At 43.0% G+C, this 15,836-nt stretch overlaps 1 protein-coding gene across 1 annotated transcript in view; it reads right to left on the bottom strand.

Moving 5' to 3' along the window:
* Positions 1-76: 76 nt before the first annotated feature.
* The window catches only part of LOC311015324 (uncharacterized protein), a gene marked incomplete at its 3' end in the record, with an annotated part of 558,532 nt that continues 542,772 nt past the window's right edge, over positions 77-15,836 (bottom strand). The window contains exons 35-37 of the mRNA XM_084012477.1: positions 4,676-4,801; positions 771-926; positions 77-137 (exon numbers count right to left, since the gene is read on the bottom strand). Coding sequence (XP_083868603.1) covers positions 77-137; positions 771-926; positions 4,676-4,801 — 343 coding nt within the window. The remainder of the gene's footprint in view (positions 138-770; positions 927-4,675; positions 4,802-15,836) is intronic.

Here is a 15,836-nt window from a genome sequence, read left to right as displayed (position 1 = left end):
CTTCTCTCTGACTCTTAACTTTTCTCTGGCTGGTCTAGACCTGATTTATCCTCCAAGGAGAGTCCAGGTTCAGTTCTTACCTTCCATCAGCAGCTTGTTCAGCCATAGACCGTTCACTGGGTGAATGGAGGAGTTTTCTGTGTGAAAGATAGAGAGAGGAAAGAGCAAAAGGAGGAGAGTATTAATCAAAGTGAGGGAGAGGAAAGGAAAAAAGACAGAAAATAATAATAATAATAATAATAAATATATAAGGAGAGGGTTATCTCTGGTCAGGCTCTGTGGACAAAGAGGCATTGGCGTGGCTATGGGGCAGTCAGAACCGGTCAGGACAGCTGGATCAGGGAAGAACTTTCTGGATTTATTTATTATTTAAATGTAGGTTTTAACTTGATGATACAAGTTTAAATCTGTCTCCCGTCTCCTCCTCCTTGCTGCCTTGTCCTCACCTCCTTTGGGCCGCCACCAGACCCAGCAGGAGGTGGCTGGCCTGTTGAGGCTCAGATCCCCTTTAGAACAGACCCTCCTCTACGTGAGGTTGTCATGAAGTCTGGGATTAACGATTCTGGGATGTCGTGCATGGAGCGGGTTTGTAGGTTCACTTTCTTTCATCAGTTTATTTTCTTTAGTAACAATATGCATTTGTATTAACAGGTCTGGTTCTTGCAGTGTTACAATGCTGTTTTGGGGAAATGCCAGGCTATTGCATGTCTTTAACTTCCTCGTGACGTTAGAAGATCCAGTTTGTTCTTTATGCTGTCAAGCAGACTGACCTTAATGTCTGTGGTGTGTCGGTCGTCTGTGTCTGTTGCCGAGTCTTTCTTTTTCCTTTTGAAAATGCCGTTTTGCAGGTAGACCAGACACTCTTTATGGACACACAGCTGGGTCCAGGTCCAGGTCCAGGGTTGTCTGGTCTGTGCTGCTGCATCCTGATACAATAAATACACTTTAAGATTCTCACTAGTTAAGCTTCATTAATCAGTTTGCTTTGATGATATTGATGAGTCATGTTCTGAGAGTTGATGCTAGTGTCAGGATCAATACTTTGAATGGATCTGGGTCACATGAGACCACGTGGACATGTGAACACTCGTCTTAGTGCTACACTCACACTAGGAGCAGTGGACAACGTTTCCGTTGCATTAGAACTGTATGGGGTGACAATGATGGGAAAACGGAGTTATGACTCTTAAAAAACTTTACATTTTGGTTGCTAACTCTCCACTGGGCATCGGACGGTTCTGGCCTCCACGTAGTCCATTCCCTCCTGATAATAGACACGTCCTCGGGCATTATCAGTTACCTTAACACCTAAAATAAGAGTTTGCTGGATATAAAGTGACTTACTTTACTACTCTACAACCTCCCTTGAGTGAGAGGAAGACGGTGCTCGAGTTTGGTGTCTGTTGGTTTGGAGTCTTTTTGTTCTTAGCTTAGCTTAGCTTAGCCTCCCCACTACTCTTCTTTGACATTAGCCTTCGTGTTAGCCAAGTTAGCTTCTCTCTAACTCTTAAGACCTGACGGGTTGCAGGATTCAGGGCTGGTGGACTCTGAGTTACTGTTTAAGGGGGCTGGTCTAGACCTGATTCATCTGCTAAGGAGAGTTCAGGTTCAGTTCTTACCTTCCATCAGCAGCTTGTCCAGTTTTAAAATTAAAAGGGCAACCCATAGACCGGTCACTCTTCATGGACACACAGCTGGGTCCAGGTCCAGGTCCAGGTCCAGGGGAGTCTGGTCTCTGCTCCTGCATCCTGATACAATACATTTAGATTTCAGATTCTCACTAGTTAAGCTTCATGAATCCGATAGAGAGAGCGAGAGAACAGAACATTGTCTACCAGCATGAGACCAAGGAGTTAACTGGGCTAGTTGGCAGGCTAATGTTGCTAGCTATAGAGCTAGCTGAGTATGTGCTAGTTATCTAGACAATCAGTGTTTAGACCGGGACCGACTGTATTTGCCATGAAGCCCTGTCTGACATCTGCAGGTAGTTTCTCCTTCCTGGTTTGATTCAGGAAGTCCCTGAATGCACCTTTCCCCGTTTAGAGAGCTTCCATGACTGTCCCAGATGACCCAAAGCATGCTGTCCCACATTAGCATCAGATTTGAGAAAGTGGGACGACTAGAGACCAACAAACCAAAACACATTCCAACAACTCGATGCATATTTTGTTGCTTGAATGAATCACAAACATGATTTGATCATTATTTATGACTGATTTATATCCTCAACATTCATTTAGTCAGAATCCTATACGTCACTGACAGCTTCTGAGAGTTGATGCTAGTGTCAGGATCAATACTTTGAATGGATCTGGGTCACATGAGACCACGTGGACATGTGAACACTCGTCTTAGTGCTACACTCTAAGGGTGTGGAGATTCACCGAGATCCACCGATACATCGATACCCACGTGCACGATGCGAGTGCATCGGTTCATTCACCCCGCATCGATACAATTGACGGGTGAAATCTAGATTCATATCGGTGCGTTTGGGTTGCATCGGTTAAATCTGATGGTAATTATGTCAAGTCCGATGCAGGCGCCGTGTTTTTCATGTTAAATTTCACCCTATCCCGTGATTCCCAGTCGCAATGAACGCACCTCTCTTAGTTTCGCGTTTTGCTTTGAGCACGGACGGAAGCCGCGAGGAGGCACACACTCACACAGACTACTAGTAGTAGTAAACAAACATGGAGGATAGCGTGAGCAGCAGCACTGTGGACGCGCCGCAGCCTATATTTAATGCACCTCCAAATCTTAAATCTTATGTTTGGAAACACTATGGATTCTACAAGAAAGATGGAAAGCTGGACAAAACGACCGTTATTTGCAAACACTGCCGTGTTGCAAAGCCGTACAAGGGCAGCACAACTAACATGCAGACCCACCTAAAAAGAATACATCAGATCATTGATACGCCTCCCGCCGCTTCCACCAAACCAGGTCAGGGGCAGAAAAGTATTGTCGATTGTTATGCGGAGCCTCTTGCAGACGGCTGTGCCCGCGCTATGGCTATAACTAGGGCAATCGCCTACTTCATATCCAAAGACATGCAGCCATATAGCGTTGTGGAAGACGAGGGCTTCAGACACCTCATCCGCGTATTGGAACCAAGTTACAAAATACCAGACAGATCCATCTTCACTGACACACATATCCCCGATCTGTACAAAAAAGTGAAAGATGAGATTGTTGTGTCGCTGACCAGTGCACAGAGAGTTGCCCTAACAGTGGATGGGTGGACGTCTTGTGCCACTGAGTCATATATAACAGTGACGGCACACCACATTGACATGGATTGGGAAATGCAAAACGTCGTTCTCCAGACCAGAGTGTTCCGTGAGGCTCACACGGGACCGAATATTGCAGAACTACTCCGTGAGGTTACCCGAGAGTGGAAAATTGGTGACAAGAAGCCTGCGTTGGTCACAGATAATGCAAGCAACATGGAGTATTTATTCATATAGAAATAGCACGTTCTGCTCCTCATTATTGCATTAGCCTACGTCCTATTGAGTTCATATGTGTGGCAGACAGGGATATGGACAAACATTGATGCACTATTGAAAGTGTCACTTGAAGTTAGTCATTGAGAGTACTTGTTTTTTTTATTGTTGCAGAGTTAGACTCAAAGTCAACTCTAGCACATTTGAAAAGGCCTTATTTTGAAAAGTTTTACTGTGCCAAAAAGAAGAGGAATAAAAGCTAATCTTTTTTATAGTACCATACTGAATTGCATCTTATTTTTTTATTTAAATGTTATCTTTGTTTATTCATGTTGAATCGCATCGTATCGCATCGTATCGCATTGATTTGAACTAAAAGATTATCGCAAAGTATCGCATCGGGAAGAGGGTGAGGTGTATCGCATCGTATCGCCAGAAAATTCCATGTATCGCTAAAATATCGTATCGCTGGCAGCGCATCGACGTGCGTATCTAATCGGCCTCAGTGCAGAGATTCAAACCCTTACTACACTCACACTAGGAGCAGTGGACAACGTTTCCGTTGCATTAGAACTGTATGGGGTGACAATGATGGGAAAACGGAGTTATGACTCTTAAAAACCTTAACATTTTGGTTGCTAACTCTCCACTGGGCATCGGACAGTTCTGGCCTCCACGTAGTCCATTACCTCCTGATAATAGACACGTCCTCGGGCATTATCAGTTACCTTAACACCTAAAATAAGAGTTTGCTGGATATAAAGTGTCTTACTTTACTACTCTACAACCTCCCTTGAGTGAGAGGAAGACGGTGCTCGAGTTTGGTGTCTGTTGGTTTGGAGTCTTTTTGTTCTTAGCTTAGCTTAGCCTCCCCACTACTCTTCTTTGTCATTAGCCTTCATGTTAGCCAAGTTAGCTTCTCTCTAACTCTTAAGGTTTCTCGGCGTCTATGAGTCTTTTCTTTCAGAAGGTTTTCTCCTCACTGTCTCTTTAAGGTTTGATTGTATATTTATTATTTTGTAGTTTAATCCCAGTTAAAAACCATTTAATTGGTCCTTTCTGTGAGAGTTTCAGTGAAACACGACACTGTCACTCTCTCACATCATCGTGGCTCAGAAGACCTGACGGGTTGCAGGATTCAGGGCTGGTGGACTCTGAGTTACTGTTTAAGGGGGCTGGTCTAGACCTGATTCATCCTCTAAGGAGAGTTCAGGTTCAGTTCTTACCTTCCATCAGCAGCTTGTTCAGCTTTAAAACGAAGAGGAGGGTGACCCATAGACCAGTCACTCTTCATGGACACACAGCTGGGTCCAGGTCCAGGTCCAGGGGAGTCTGGTCTCTGCTCCTGCATCCTGATACAATACATTTAGATTTCAGATTCTCACTAGTTAAGCTTCATGAATCCGATAGAGAGAGCGAGAGAACAGAACATTGTCTACCAGCATGAGACCAAGGAGTTAACTGGGCTAGTTGGCAGGCTAATGTTGCTAGCTATAGAGCTAGCTGAGTATGTGCTAGTTATCTAGACAATCAGTGTTTAGACCGGGACCGACTGTATTTGCCATGAAGCCCTGTCTGACATCTGCAGGTAGTTTCTCCTTCCTGGTTTGATTCAGGAAGTCCCTGAATGCACCTTTCCCCGTTTAGAGAGCTTCCATGACTGTCCCAGATGACCCAAAGCATGCTGTCCCACATTAGCATCAGATTTGAGAAAGTGGGACGACTAGAGACCAACAAACCAAAACACATTCCAACAACTCGATGCATATTTTGTTGCTTGAATGAATCACAAACATGATTTGATCATTATTTATGACTGATTTATATCCTCAACATTCATTTATCCAGAATCCTATACGTCACTGACAGCTTCTGATTGACATTAGCCCTGCCCCTTTTCTGTGACCCCGCCCCCTTGAAGCTGCGTCATTTCAGTCTAAACCTAGTAACCGTCCTGATGACTAGATTTAGTTGGAACAGGAAATAAAGGGACTGGAGATCAGGCGTGTCCCACATGAGCCCAGTTTTCTAGATGTGAGTCAAAAGCACAAACGGCTGGTGAACTGGATAACTTCACAGCTATGCAGCCGACGGAGTAAACAAGCAAACAAGAACCAGGACAAGAAGAGCTCGTCTTCGTTCCTAAATCACATTTCACCAGAGATGGAAGGAACAAAGTACAAATACGTGGTTACTGGACTTAAGTAGACTTTTCAGGTATCTGTACTTTACTTGAGTATTTATGTTTCTGACAACTTTGTACTTTTCCTCCCGACATGTTCAAACTCATATTTGTACTTTCTACCAGTGTTTCCCCTCGATGTTTTATAGCAGTGGTGCTCTGAGTTGGTAACCTAGCAACGCTGGGGGGGGGGGGTATGACATAACAACCAACAGAGTCAAGACATCTTGATTTAACCTGATTTATTCAAACAAGTAGCTGAAGCCAGATCTATTTGCACAAACTACACTCTGCAGCTGAGCATTTCATTTTTCTTGGCTTTTCAAAATAAAGCTCCAAGGCTCTTTTGTAGTTAAATTGGGGTATGGGGGGGCATTTATGCTGATCCACATACAAGTGGCCAAATGGTCTCCTTGTAACCTGTTCCTCAGATCCGTCTTCACCTCAAAGTAAAAAGCAAATAAAACGGTATTTGTGGTAAATGTAAGAAAGATCATTGCTGTCAACATTCCCCAACTGTGTGCATCCATGAAAGCACATGGAGGACCTTGGAACTCTCCACTTACCAGGCACCCTTTGCATCACATCTTTGCCCCAAATGGGTCAAATAAAGGTGTGGTTTCTCAGCTTTACTCATTCTTCCTACAAAGAGCTGTCTATTGAAAAATAAATACATTATTTTTTGTGATTACATATTTAAAAATCTGATTTCCCCCCCCCCCCCCCCACGTGGCCAATGATATGAGACAATCCTTGCATTCCATTTCATGCAAGTGACCTCAATGCGCAGCTATAGCAGGGCTAGTTGTGCTACCACACTGTAGGAGTAATGCAATGAGGAGGACATCCTTCTATAGGTCCATTTCTTTGTGGAATATACTCCCTTTGCACATTCGTGTTATACCTGTGAAGAGGGAATTCAAGAGGCAAATTAAATCCTATTTTTATTTATGTTAAATATGAACTCGGGACTCTGACTTGGCTTGGCGCTCAATGAATTATGTTTTGATGAAGGTGTTTGCGCTCTGAGGCGCCCAGATGCCCACTTCTTTGTTTGTTTGACTGTTGCTATGTATTTGGAATTTTGTCACTACTTTTACTGTATTTGAGTGATGACTAATTGTTTGTATGTTCAGATTTTAATTGGACCCCAGGAAGACTAGTCTGCCGCTTCTGCGACAACTAATGGGGATCCATAATAAACAATAAACAATAAACAATATTGTGTGTGTGTGTGTGTGTGTGTGTGTGTGTGTGTGTGTGTGTGTCTCTAGAGAGTGTCAAGGTATTGGTTTATAGGTAACTGACATCTGATGTAGGCAAGGCAAGGCAAGGCAAGGCAACTTTATTTGTATAGCACATTTCATACACAAGGCAGACTCAAAGTGCTTCACATCATAAAACAAAGTGAGAAGAAAAAGAAAAAAAAATAGAAGAATTAAAAGAAAATAATAAAAAATTTAAAAATGCATTACAGAAAGAAAAGAGAATAAAAACATATTTGCAATAATTAAAAACAGTGCAGACATTAAAAGATTTAGCAGAAAGCTATGGTGAACATAACAGTTTTCAGTCTAGTTTTAAAAGTGGTCAGAGTTGGGGCAAGTCTTACATCCTCAGGAAGTTTATTCCAGCCATTTGTTGCATAGTGACTAAATGATGCTCTCCCGTGATTGTTGTTTACTCTGGGAATCACTAACAGATTGGTCTCAGAAGATCTTAGTGGTCTAGAAGGCTTATGTAGTGGGAGCATATCAGTGATATACTTCGGTCCTAGACCATGTAGAGATTTATATGTGAGCAGGAGGATTTTGAAATCAATCCTCTGACATACAGGGAGCCAATGTAAGGATTTAAGAATTGGTGTAATGTGCTCACATTTTTTGGTCTTTGTAAGAACTCTAGCAGCAGCGCTCTGAACAAGCTGTAGCTGCCTGACAGTTTTTTTCGGAAGACCTGCAAGGAGACCATTACAGTAGTCTAGCCTACTAGTAATAAAGGCATGTACAAGTTTTTCTAAGTCTTGAGCTGACATGAGCCCTCTAAGTCTTGCTACATTTTTGAGGTGATAGTAGGCTGATTTTGTTACTGATTTAACGTGACTGTCGAAATGTAAATCAGAATCCATAATAACCCCAAGGTTTCTGGCTTTGTTTGAGGTTTTCAGGGACAGAGAGTGAAGGTGTTGAATTACTTTAAACCTTTCTTTTTTAGCACCAAAAACAATTATCTCAGTTTTATCCTCATTTAGTTGTAGGAAGTTTTGGCACATCCAGTCTTTGACTTGCTCAATGCACTGGCACAGAAGATCTATGGGGCGATAGTCGTTTGGTGATAGTGCTACATAGATTTGGGTGTCATCGGCATAGCAATGGTGGTCAATGTTATTATTTTGCATGATTTGTCCTAGTGGGAGCATGTAGATGTTGAATAAAGTCGGCCCCAAGATTGAACCTTGGGGGACTCCACACGTTACATTGGTAGGTTCTGATACAAAGTCGCCAATGGAAACAAAATAGTTCCTATCTTGTAGATATGACTTGAACCAGTTTAAGACTGTGCCTGAGAGCCCCACCCAGTTTTCCAACCTGTCCAAGAGTATTGAGTGGTCGACAGTGTCAAATGCAGCACTGAGGTCTAATAGCATTAATATTGAAGTTTTGCCAGAGTCTGTGTTAAGACGGATGTCATTTACAACTTTAATAAGGGCCGTCTCGGTGCTATGAAAAGGTCGAAATCCTGACTGGAAGTTGTTGTGGCAGCCAGTTGAAGCCAGGAAGAGATTTAGTTGTTGGAGGACAACTTTCTCAATTATTTTACTTATGAAGGGTAGATTTGAAATTGGTCTGTAGTTGTTGATAATAGAGGCATCTAGGCTCCGCTTTTTTAGAAGAGGTTTAATGACTGCAGTTTTGAAGGCCTTTGGGAAATTGCCTGATTGAATGGAGTTATTAACTATTTGCAATACGTCTGTTGATAAGCAGTCAAAAACATTCTTAAAAAAGTTGGTAGGTAAAGCATCAAGGCAGCAGGTGGATGATTTTAGATTTGTCACCGTTTCCACTAGAGTTTTAGAGTCTATGGCATTAAAGCTTGCCATCATTGCTGTGTTACTTTTGCCTGAACAGGGTGGTGATCCAACTTTTTTGTTTGAGATATTGATGGCGCGTCTGATGCCTTCAATTTTATTAGTATAAAAGAATGCAAACTCATTGCATTTCTGTGTGGAGTACAGTTTAGCTGGTATTTGTGTTGGGGGGTTGGTCAGTCTGTCAACAGTTGCAAATAGGGTTTTCGCCTTATTAGTGTTGTTGTTTATGATATTGGAGAAGTATGTTTCTCTCGCACTTTTTAAGACTAAATTGTAGGCCCGGAGGCTCTCTTTATAGATGTCATGGTGAATATGAAGTTTAGTACTCCGCCAGATTCGTTCAGCCTTCCTGCACTCTCTTCTCTGGGCTGTCACAACAGCAGCTTTTCTCCAGGGTGCCTTTTGCTTACCAGAAATTGTTTTAACCGTAGCAGGTGCAATGACATCTATGACATTCAGAATTTTGGAATTAAAGATGTTTACAAGATCATCAGCATGACATGGGTTTAGAGGTGGTAACGAGGAGATGGCATTTTTAAAGAGTACATTGGCATGTTCATTGATGTTCCGCTTTTTGACCTTATTTGATTCTGTTTGTGTGTCAGGAATGAAAGAAATATTAAAGAAAACACAGAAGTGATCAGACAATGAAGGATCAGTCACAAAAACATCAGAAACATGGAGACCTTTTGTGATAATCAGGTCCAGGGTGTGTCCCTTACAATGAGTAGCCTCTTTCACATGTTGAGAAAGGTCAAATGTGTCTAGAATATTAAAAAGTTCTTTTGCACCCTTGTCATTCAAATCATCAATATGAAAATTAAAGTCACCAGTTATAACTAGGCAGTCAAAATCAGTGGAGATGCTAGACAATAATTCAGTAAAATCATCGAAAAAATTTGACGAATATTTAGGTGGCCTGTAAATAATTAACAGGAGAACTCTGGGAGAGCATTTCAACACAGCACAAAGATATTCGAATGATGGAAAAACACCAAGTGACATCTGTTTCTCCTGAAATGTATTTTTAAATATAGCAGCAACCCCTCCACCTCTTTTCCCAGATCTACAAACATCAATAAAATTATAGTTGGGGGGTGCTGTCTCGATCAGAATGCTTGCACTGTTATTTTGTTCTAGCCATGTTTCAGTTAAAAACATAAAATCAAGTTTAGAAGTGGTAATAAAATCATTGACTAAAAAGGATTTGTTATTAAGAGACCTTACATTTAGCAGACCCATCCTGATGGTGTTATTGACAGGCTTTGAGGTTGACTTTGATTTTGAGAGAACAGGAATGAGATTGTTTAAGGTTAGCAGTGTGTTCAAGTTTCCCAATGTTTACTCTCTTAGTAGTCACAACAGGAATGCAGAAGGTGCCATGTTTTGATGTAGGCGACCTTGGGTCCAGCTGATAATGCGGTCTACTGCTGAACCCTTTTCTGTCTCAGTAATATTCAGGGCTGCTGTCAGGGTGGGGAGGGGGTGGCCAAAAGGGAAGAGGTGGCCATAAGGGAAGAGTCTTGGAGGAGAGAGTCTTGGATTTGAGTGACTTAGTTGCAGCTTTGGAAGAGGGGGTCTTGGGTTTTAGTGACTTAGTTGCAGCTTTGGAAGAGGGGGTCTTGGATTTTGGTGACTTCGTTGCAGCTTTGGAAGAGGGGCTCTTGGGTTTTGGTGACTTAGTTGCAGCCTTGGGAGAGGGGGTCTGAGTAGGGCGGGGGGTAGCTGGGGGTAGCTCCTGGAATTCCAAGGGGGAGGAGGGGAGAGAAAGGTTTATTGGAGGGAGGGAGAATGACGAAGACCTGGATTGGGATTTGGGAGGGGTGGGGGAGGGATCCACATTCAGTCCTCCTTCGACGTTGTTGATAATCTGAGAAGGGCGGGGGGTAGGTGGGGGTAGCTCTTGGAACTCCAAGGGGGAGGAGGGGAGAGAAAGGTTTATTGGAGGGAGGGAGAATGATGAAGACCTGGATGGAGATTTGGGGGGGGTGGGGGAGGGATCCACATTCAGTCCTCCTTCGACGTTTCTGATAATCTGTGTTTCGTCTTCCCTCTTTGTTGGTTCCTCTCGTCTCTTGTCCTTGGCGACAGATGGATGACGCAGGCAGTAACACATGTTGGTGATGAATAGCTTTGCCCCTAGCTTATTTAGGCAAAGTCCGTTTGTCTTAAAAAGATGCCTGCGGTCCCAGAAAAAGCGGAAATTGTCAATAAAATGCATTGGGCGAGCAAGAGATGCAGTTGAGAGCCATTTGTTGAGCCAGAACAGTCTACTGAATGTCTCCGCTCCTCTCCCGGTCGGGGGCAGAGGGCCACTGATGAAAACCTCAGCATTCACAGAGCTGACTGTTTCAAAGAGTTTGTTGAAGTCCTCTCTCAACTCTGTTGATTGTTGTTTTTCAATGTCATTAAATCCAATGTGCAGAATGATATTTTTCACAGTTGGGTGTGCAGCCACAATTTCCAGGATTCTTTTTTCCAAATCAGACACCGTATCCTTCGGAAAGCAGAGTACTTTGATGTTATTACTGCTTTTCATATCTTTTACAGAAAAGTCACCCACAATCAGATTTTCAGGCCCTGTCGTTAGCTTTCTCTGTGGCTTTAAGTTAGCAGGTCTTACCCTGCTGCGTGGTGGTGGGGGGTTATCCAGGCAGTCAGAGGGGGATCCATGGTCCTGCAGCAGTGGAGCAAACCTGTTCTTTAGTTGAACAGTTGTTTGCTGGGGAGGTTTCGTGGTAGCTCTCCTCTCCCCAGCTGTCCGCTGCTGTGTCCTACGAGGCAGTGAGGTTGAGGAGGCGCTGTGCCTGGATGGAGATGGTAACGCAGGCCAGCCGGTCAGATCACAGATATCGGGGCGCTGGGTCCTGCCAGATATCCGTTCTCCCATGTCACGGGGAAATGGTCTTCTCTTTGGCTTCGCACCAAGTGTGTTCCAGGGAGGATTATCGCTGGTAGATTTATTACCGTGTACAGGATCCTCCCGTTTCTTCATAGCTTCATTATTGCTACTTAGCTGGGTTCTAGCATGCTCCTGTCCACTGTTTTGAGTCAGTGCTAGAGTGGTGTTGTTCCCACAAAGTCCATTCACTTCTACATTTACTTCTAACCGATTCATTTTTGTTTCCAGCAGTAAAATCTTCTGTAGGAGTTTATGGTAATCTTCCGTAGAGAAGGGAGGCATCTTCTGCTAATTACCTTTAGCAGGCTCAGGCTTATCTTGTTTGGTAGGCCTCCTCGCGTAGGAGGCCTACCGTTTTATCTCAAAGAAAATATAATCCCACTGGTTTTGTAAATATCCAGGAGCTGCTGCTCTTTGTTTCTTGTTGAGGAGAAGCAGATAGCAAAAAATAGCAGAAAATCGCAGGCAGGGGTGAGAGCAAAGAGGAAAAGCGTCTGCACTGTAGCAAAGCCGGAAGCATGTAGATAATGTACAGTGAATATAGTGTGATTGAAAACACAGGACTATCACATATACATTTACACACAATACTGTGTGTGTGTGTGTGTGTGTGTGTGTGTGTGTGTGTGTGTGTGGGGGGGGGGCTTACTTGCACATAGTCATGACGGAGGTCTTTGACTCTCACACTGTTCCTCTGGAATGGAACTGGATATAGCTGCTTCAGTGAGATGTTGTGCTTTTTGAGGATCAGGAGAGTGTAGATATGCTGACAGTGTTGATGCCAGTGAAGGTTATTTGATCTGCAAGGATCTGCTCTCTCAAATCACCAAGCCGGATTTCATTATTTGCCAAAACAATATTGACGATGGCCACCTCCTGTTCATCACTGAACATAGCCTGCCTTCCACCCTGTGCAGGTCGTCTGGCAGTTCTGTAGAAAATGAAACATCATACTTTAAACCCATAGACCTACGCTAATACACCAATGTATTGTACTGTGCATTTGAACAATGTGCAATACTGTCATTTCTTTGGTCCATTTTAGTGTGGAAACTTCAAAACATACCTGTTTTCCAGTCTGAACGTTGTAATCATTGAGGCTACTGAGTAGCGACTCAGGTTTGGATGGACTCTCTGCCCAGCCTCCCTCATTGTAAGGCCATGATTTAGAACATGGTCCACCAAAGTGGCCCTCATGTCATGGGATATTTGTCTTCTGTTGCCTGCTCCCCTTCTTCGTCCTCTTCCTCGTCTTGCTGCTGCTCTTCCTCTCCCTCTTCCTGCCTCCATGTTTCCAAAGTTGGCCCAAAGGAGCTGAGCTCACATCAGGTGTGTTTGTAGTGCTATGGCTTAGACTGATTGGTCTACAATTAGATGTGAAATGTTTTCATGTGTGTGAGTCAGTGTGCTTTTCCAATTTTAGTTGTGTTTTGTGTTTGAAATCGATGTGTTTTCCCAATGATTGCATGAGTCTTCCTTTTTGAACAATGTGTCTTATGTAAAAAAAACAGTGTGTCGTGTTTTGCAAGAAGTGTGTTGGAGATTTCAAACACAGTGCAAAGCATATATTGTGTTTGCAGGTTTGGTGCTTTTGTTTAGGGCATGGTCACCAAAGCTAGAGGTTGGGATGATTTGGGCATAGCAACCACTTTTAGTGTTTACAGGTTTTTACGATTGTTTACACACTAAAATAAAAATGTCCACACAATTTGCGAAATTCTACTCCAAGGAGCAAAACACCTCCACAGATTTGCACAACATTACACACAATGTCTGCTTCACCCTTTTTGTAAAACATTACACAGGGATTTGTAAAACGCTACACACATTTTCACACCTTAGACACAGAGAAGGATTGTGAGGTCACTTCCTTGTCATTACAAAGCCCCGGATTGCCAACGACCACACTAATGAACACATTGGATCATCACATCCACCAAGTGTGGAAGCACACATGTGCTTATTGGAAAACGCAGCACTCAGGTGTGCTATAAAAGGCAGCAGGTGAGTTCACCTGTCTTCAACAACAATGGAAGGAGCTAGAAGAAGAAGAAGAAGAGTGAGAATGAGAGGGGGAGCTCAAAGAGGAGATGAAGGAGGTAGAGGAAGAGGAGAAGGAGGTAGAGGAGGAGGCCCAGGTAGAGGAAGAGGAGAAGAAGGAGAGAGAGGAAGAGGTAGATAAAATAAATACTTGAAATATTCAGTCTGCAGCATCAGTGTTGTGCAGTGCTTGGTAAGTTTATAGTAGGCCTATTTGTGTACATTCTCCCTATATCTCAAACTAATCATGAAGAATGTTGTGGGTTTGTCACTATTTTTATCTAAATTATCCCTTACATAACAATGTCTGGACAAAAATCTACCACATGCTATTTCCTAAAATCAGTTTTTTTTTACAAATGTGTTTTTTATTGATCACAGCAGTGTGAAACTGGCTGCAATAGTGTCTGATCATTGAGGACTGTGTTGGTTCAATGAAAACTAATAGCATTTTCACAGATATGTGTGTATGTTTTGACTGAAGTATGTTTTGACTGAAGTATGTTTTGACTGAAGTGTGTTTTGACTGAAGTGTGTTTTGACTGAAGTGTGTTTTGACTGAAGTGTGTTTTGACTGAAGTGTGTTTTGACTGAAGTATGTTTTGACTGAAGTGTGTATGTTTTGACTAAAGTGAGTCATTTTGCAAACAATCTAGGAATTATGCAAATTGAGTGTGGTGTTTGGATAATTGTGATTATATTTTGAAAAAAAAGAACCCGGTTTTCAAAATTGCATATAAACAATTGAAAAAAACTGTAAGCATTAGGCAGAAACTAAACAATATGATAGTTTAAACAGACGCACCAATGCCCATGGAACCGTGGCCAGCACAGCCTCCACTGGGGGCGATACGGAGGAGACAGGACCTCATTCAGAGCTTTTAAAACCTAAAGTATACCTTAAACTCGTGCAAATGCAGTATTTAATCAGTAATGTGAAATATTGTTGGTGCAAAAGGCATACTAAACGGACAACGTATAGTCATTTGAACATTTTATTATGGCTTTTTTACAGTTTCATTTCTTTCTTTTAGGGTGACATTTATTGCCCCAAGTGCTTCGACAACTGCTGTCAATAAAGTGCACATCTCCGCCTGTCTCTCCAGAACCTCTGCAGTGATGATGTTTGGTCTGGGCGCAGCACGGGGGGCAGCAGTGGGACCGCTCTGGGGAGGAGACCTGGCCGACATCATGCTGGTGCCTGGCTCTCAAACATTTAATACAATAAAAATGTCACCCATGTAACATGAGTAAGCCTCATTATTTGTAAGAAATTGTGTACAGTCAGGTTGATTTTTACAATGCAAGCAAAAGGGGGTTGTTGGTTCCCATTCTGCTCTGGCTCTGACGCGAGTGCGTCCGTGTCTCCTCCACCGCTTATGCCAGAGATGGACTCTGACCCTATCAATGAGGCAATGTTGTCCTCGGTCCCCGTCAGGATCAGGCTGGAGTCTGGTTGGCCTCCTCCAGTCTGCCTGATGCTGGCTTCAGTGCAGCAACAAGCTTTTTGGTGGCCAGCTTTAAATCGGACCACTTTTTCTTGACCTAAATGTAAAGAATAGTCTTGATTAATTAGCAGGCATAAGCTTTTAGGCTGCGGATGAAAAGATTAATTTAAGTTGTGAGGCGTAGCTTAAGTTATTGATAATTATATCCAAACCTCAGCCGGAGTCCGTTCCTCTACAGCAACGCTGTTGACTGCCTCCGTGATCTTCTTCCAGACAGCGTTTTTATGCCCCTTTCACTCCACTCTTCAAACTGCAGAAAAGCACATCTTTTTTTCGCTCCACTTCAGATGTTAGGAAGCCGATCTCCGTGTCGGAAAAGTTTGTTTTCTTACCAGTATTTGGTCTCTCCATGTTTGACCTCAGTGGGCGGGGCCTCCGAACCAGGAATATTTAAGGGCGTAACATGTTAATGACGATTGAATTCAGCCGCCGCATTTATCAAGACCCGCTCATTCCTACGCTGAGATTGGTCAGATACGAACGTTTCATAAATCACACGTGTTTCCTGTCGTACGACCAAATCTACGCTCAGATCTGCGCCCGTTTTCACGCAAGATTGATAAATGAGGGCCAATATGTGGAGGGAAAAAATAAAGGAAATATATCAAATGGAAGAAATAACATATTCCCTGAGACTTCAAAAACACATCTTCACTAAAAGGTG

Source organism: Eutrigla gurnardus, assembly GCF_963514095.1.
Source record: "Eutrigla gurnardus genome assembly, chromosome: 1".
Lineage (NCBI taxonomy): Eukaryota > Metazoa > Chordata > Actinopteri > Perciformes > Triglidae > Eutrigla > Eutrigla gurnardus.
The sequence above is the reverse complement of the archived record's forward strand: the minus strand, read 5'-3'. Positions and strand labels throughout refer to the sequence as shown.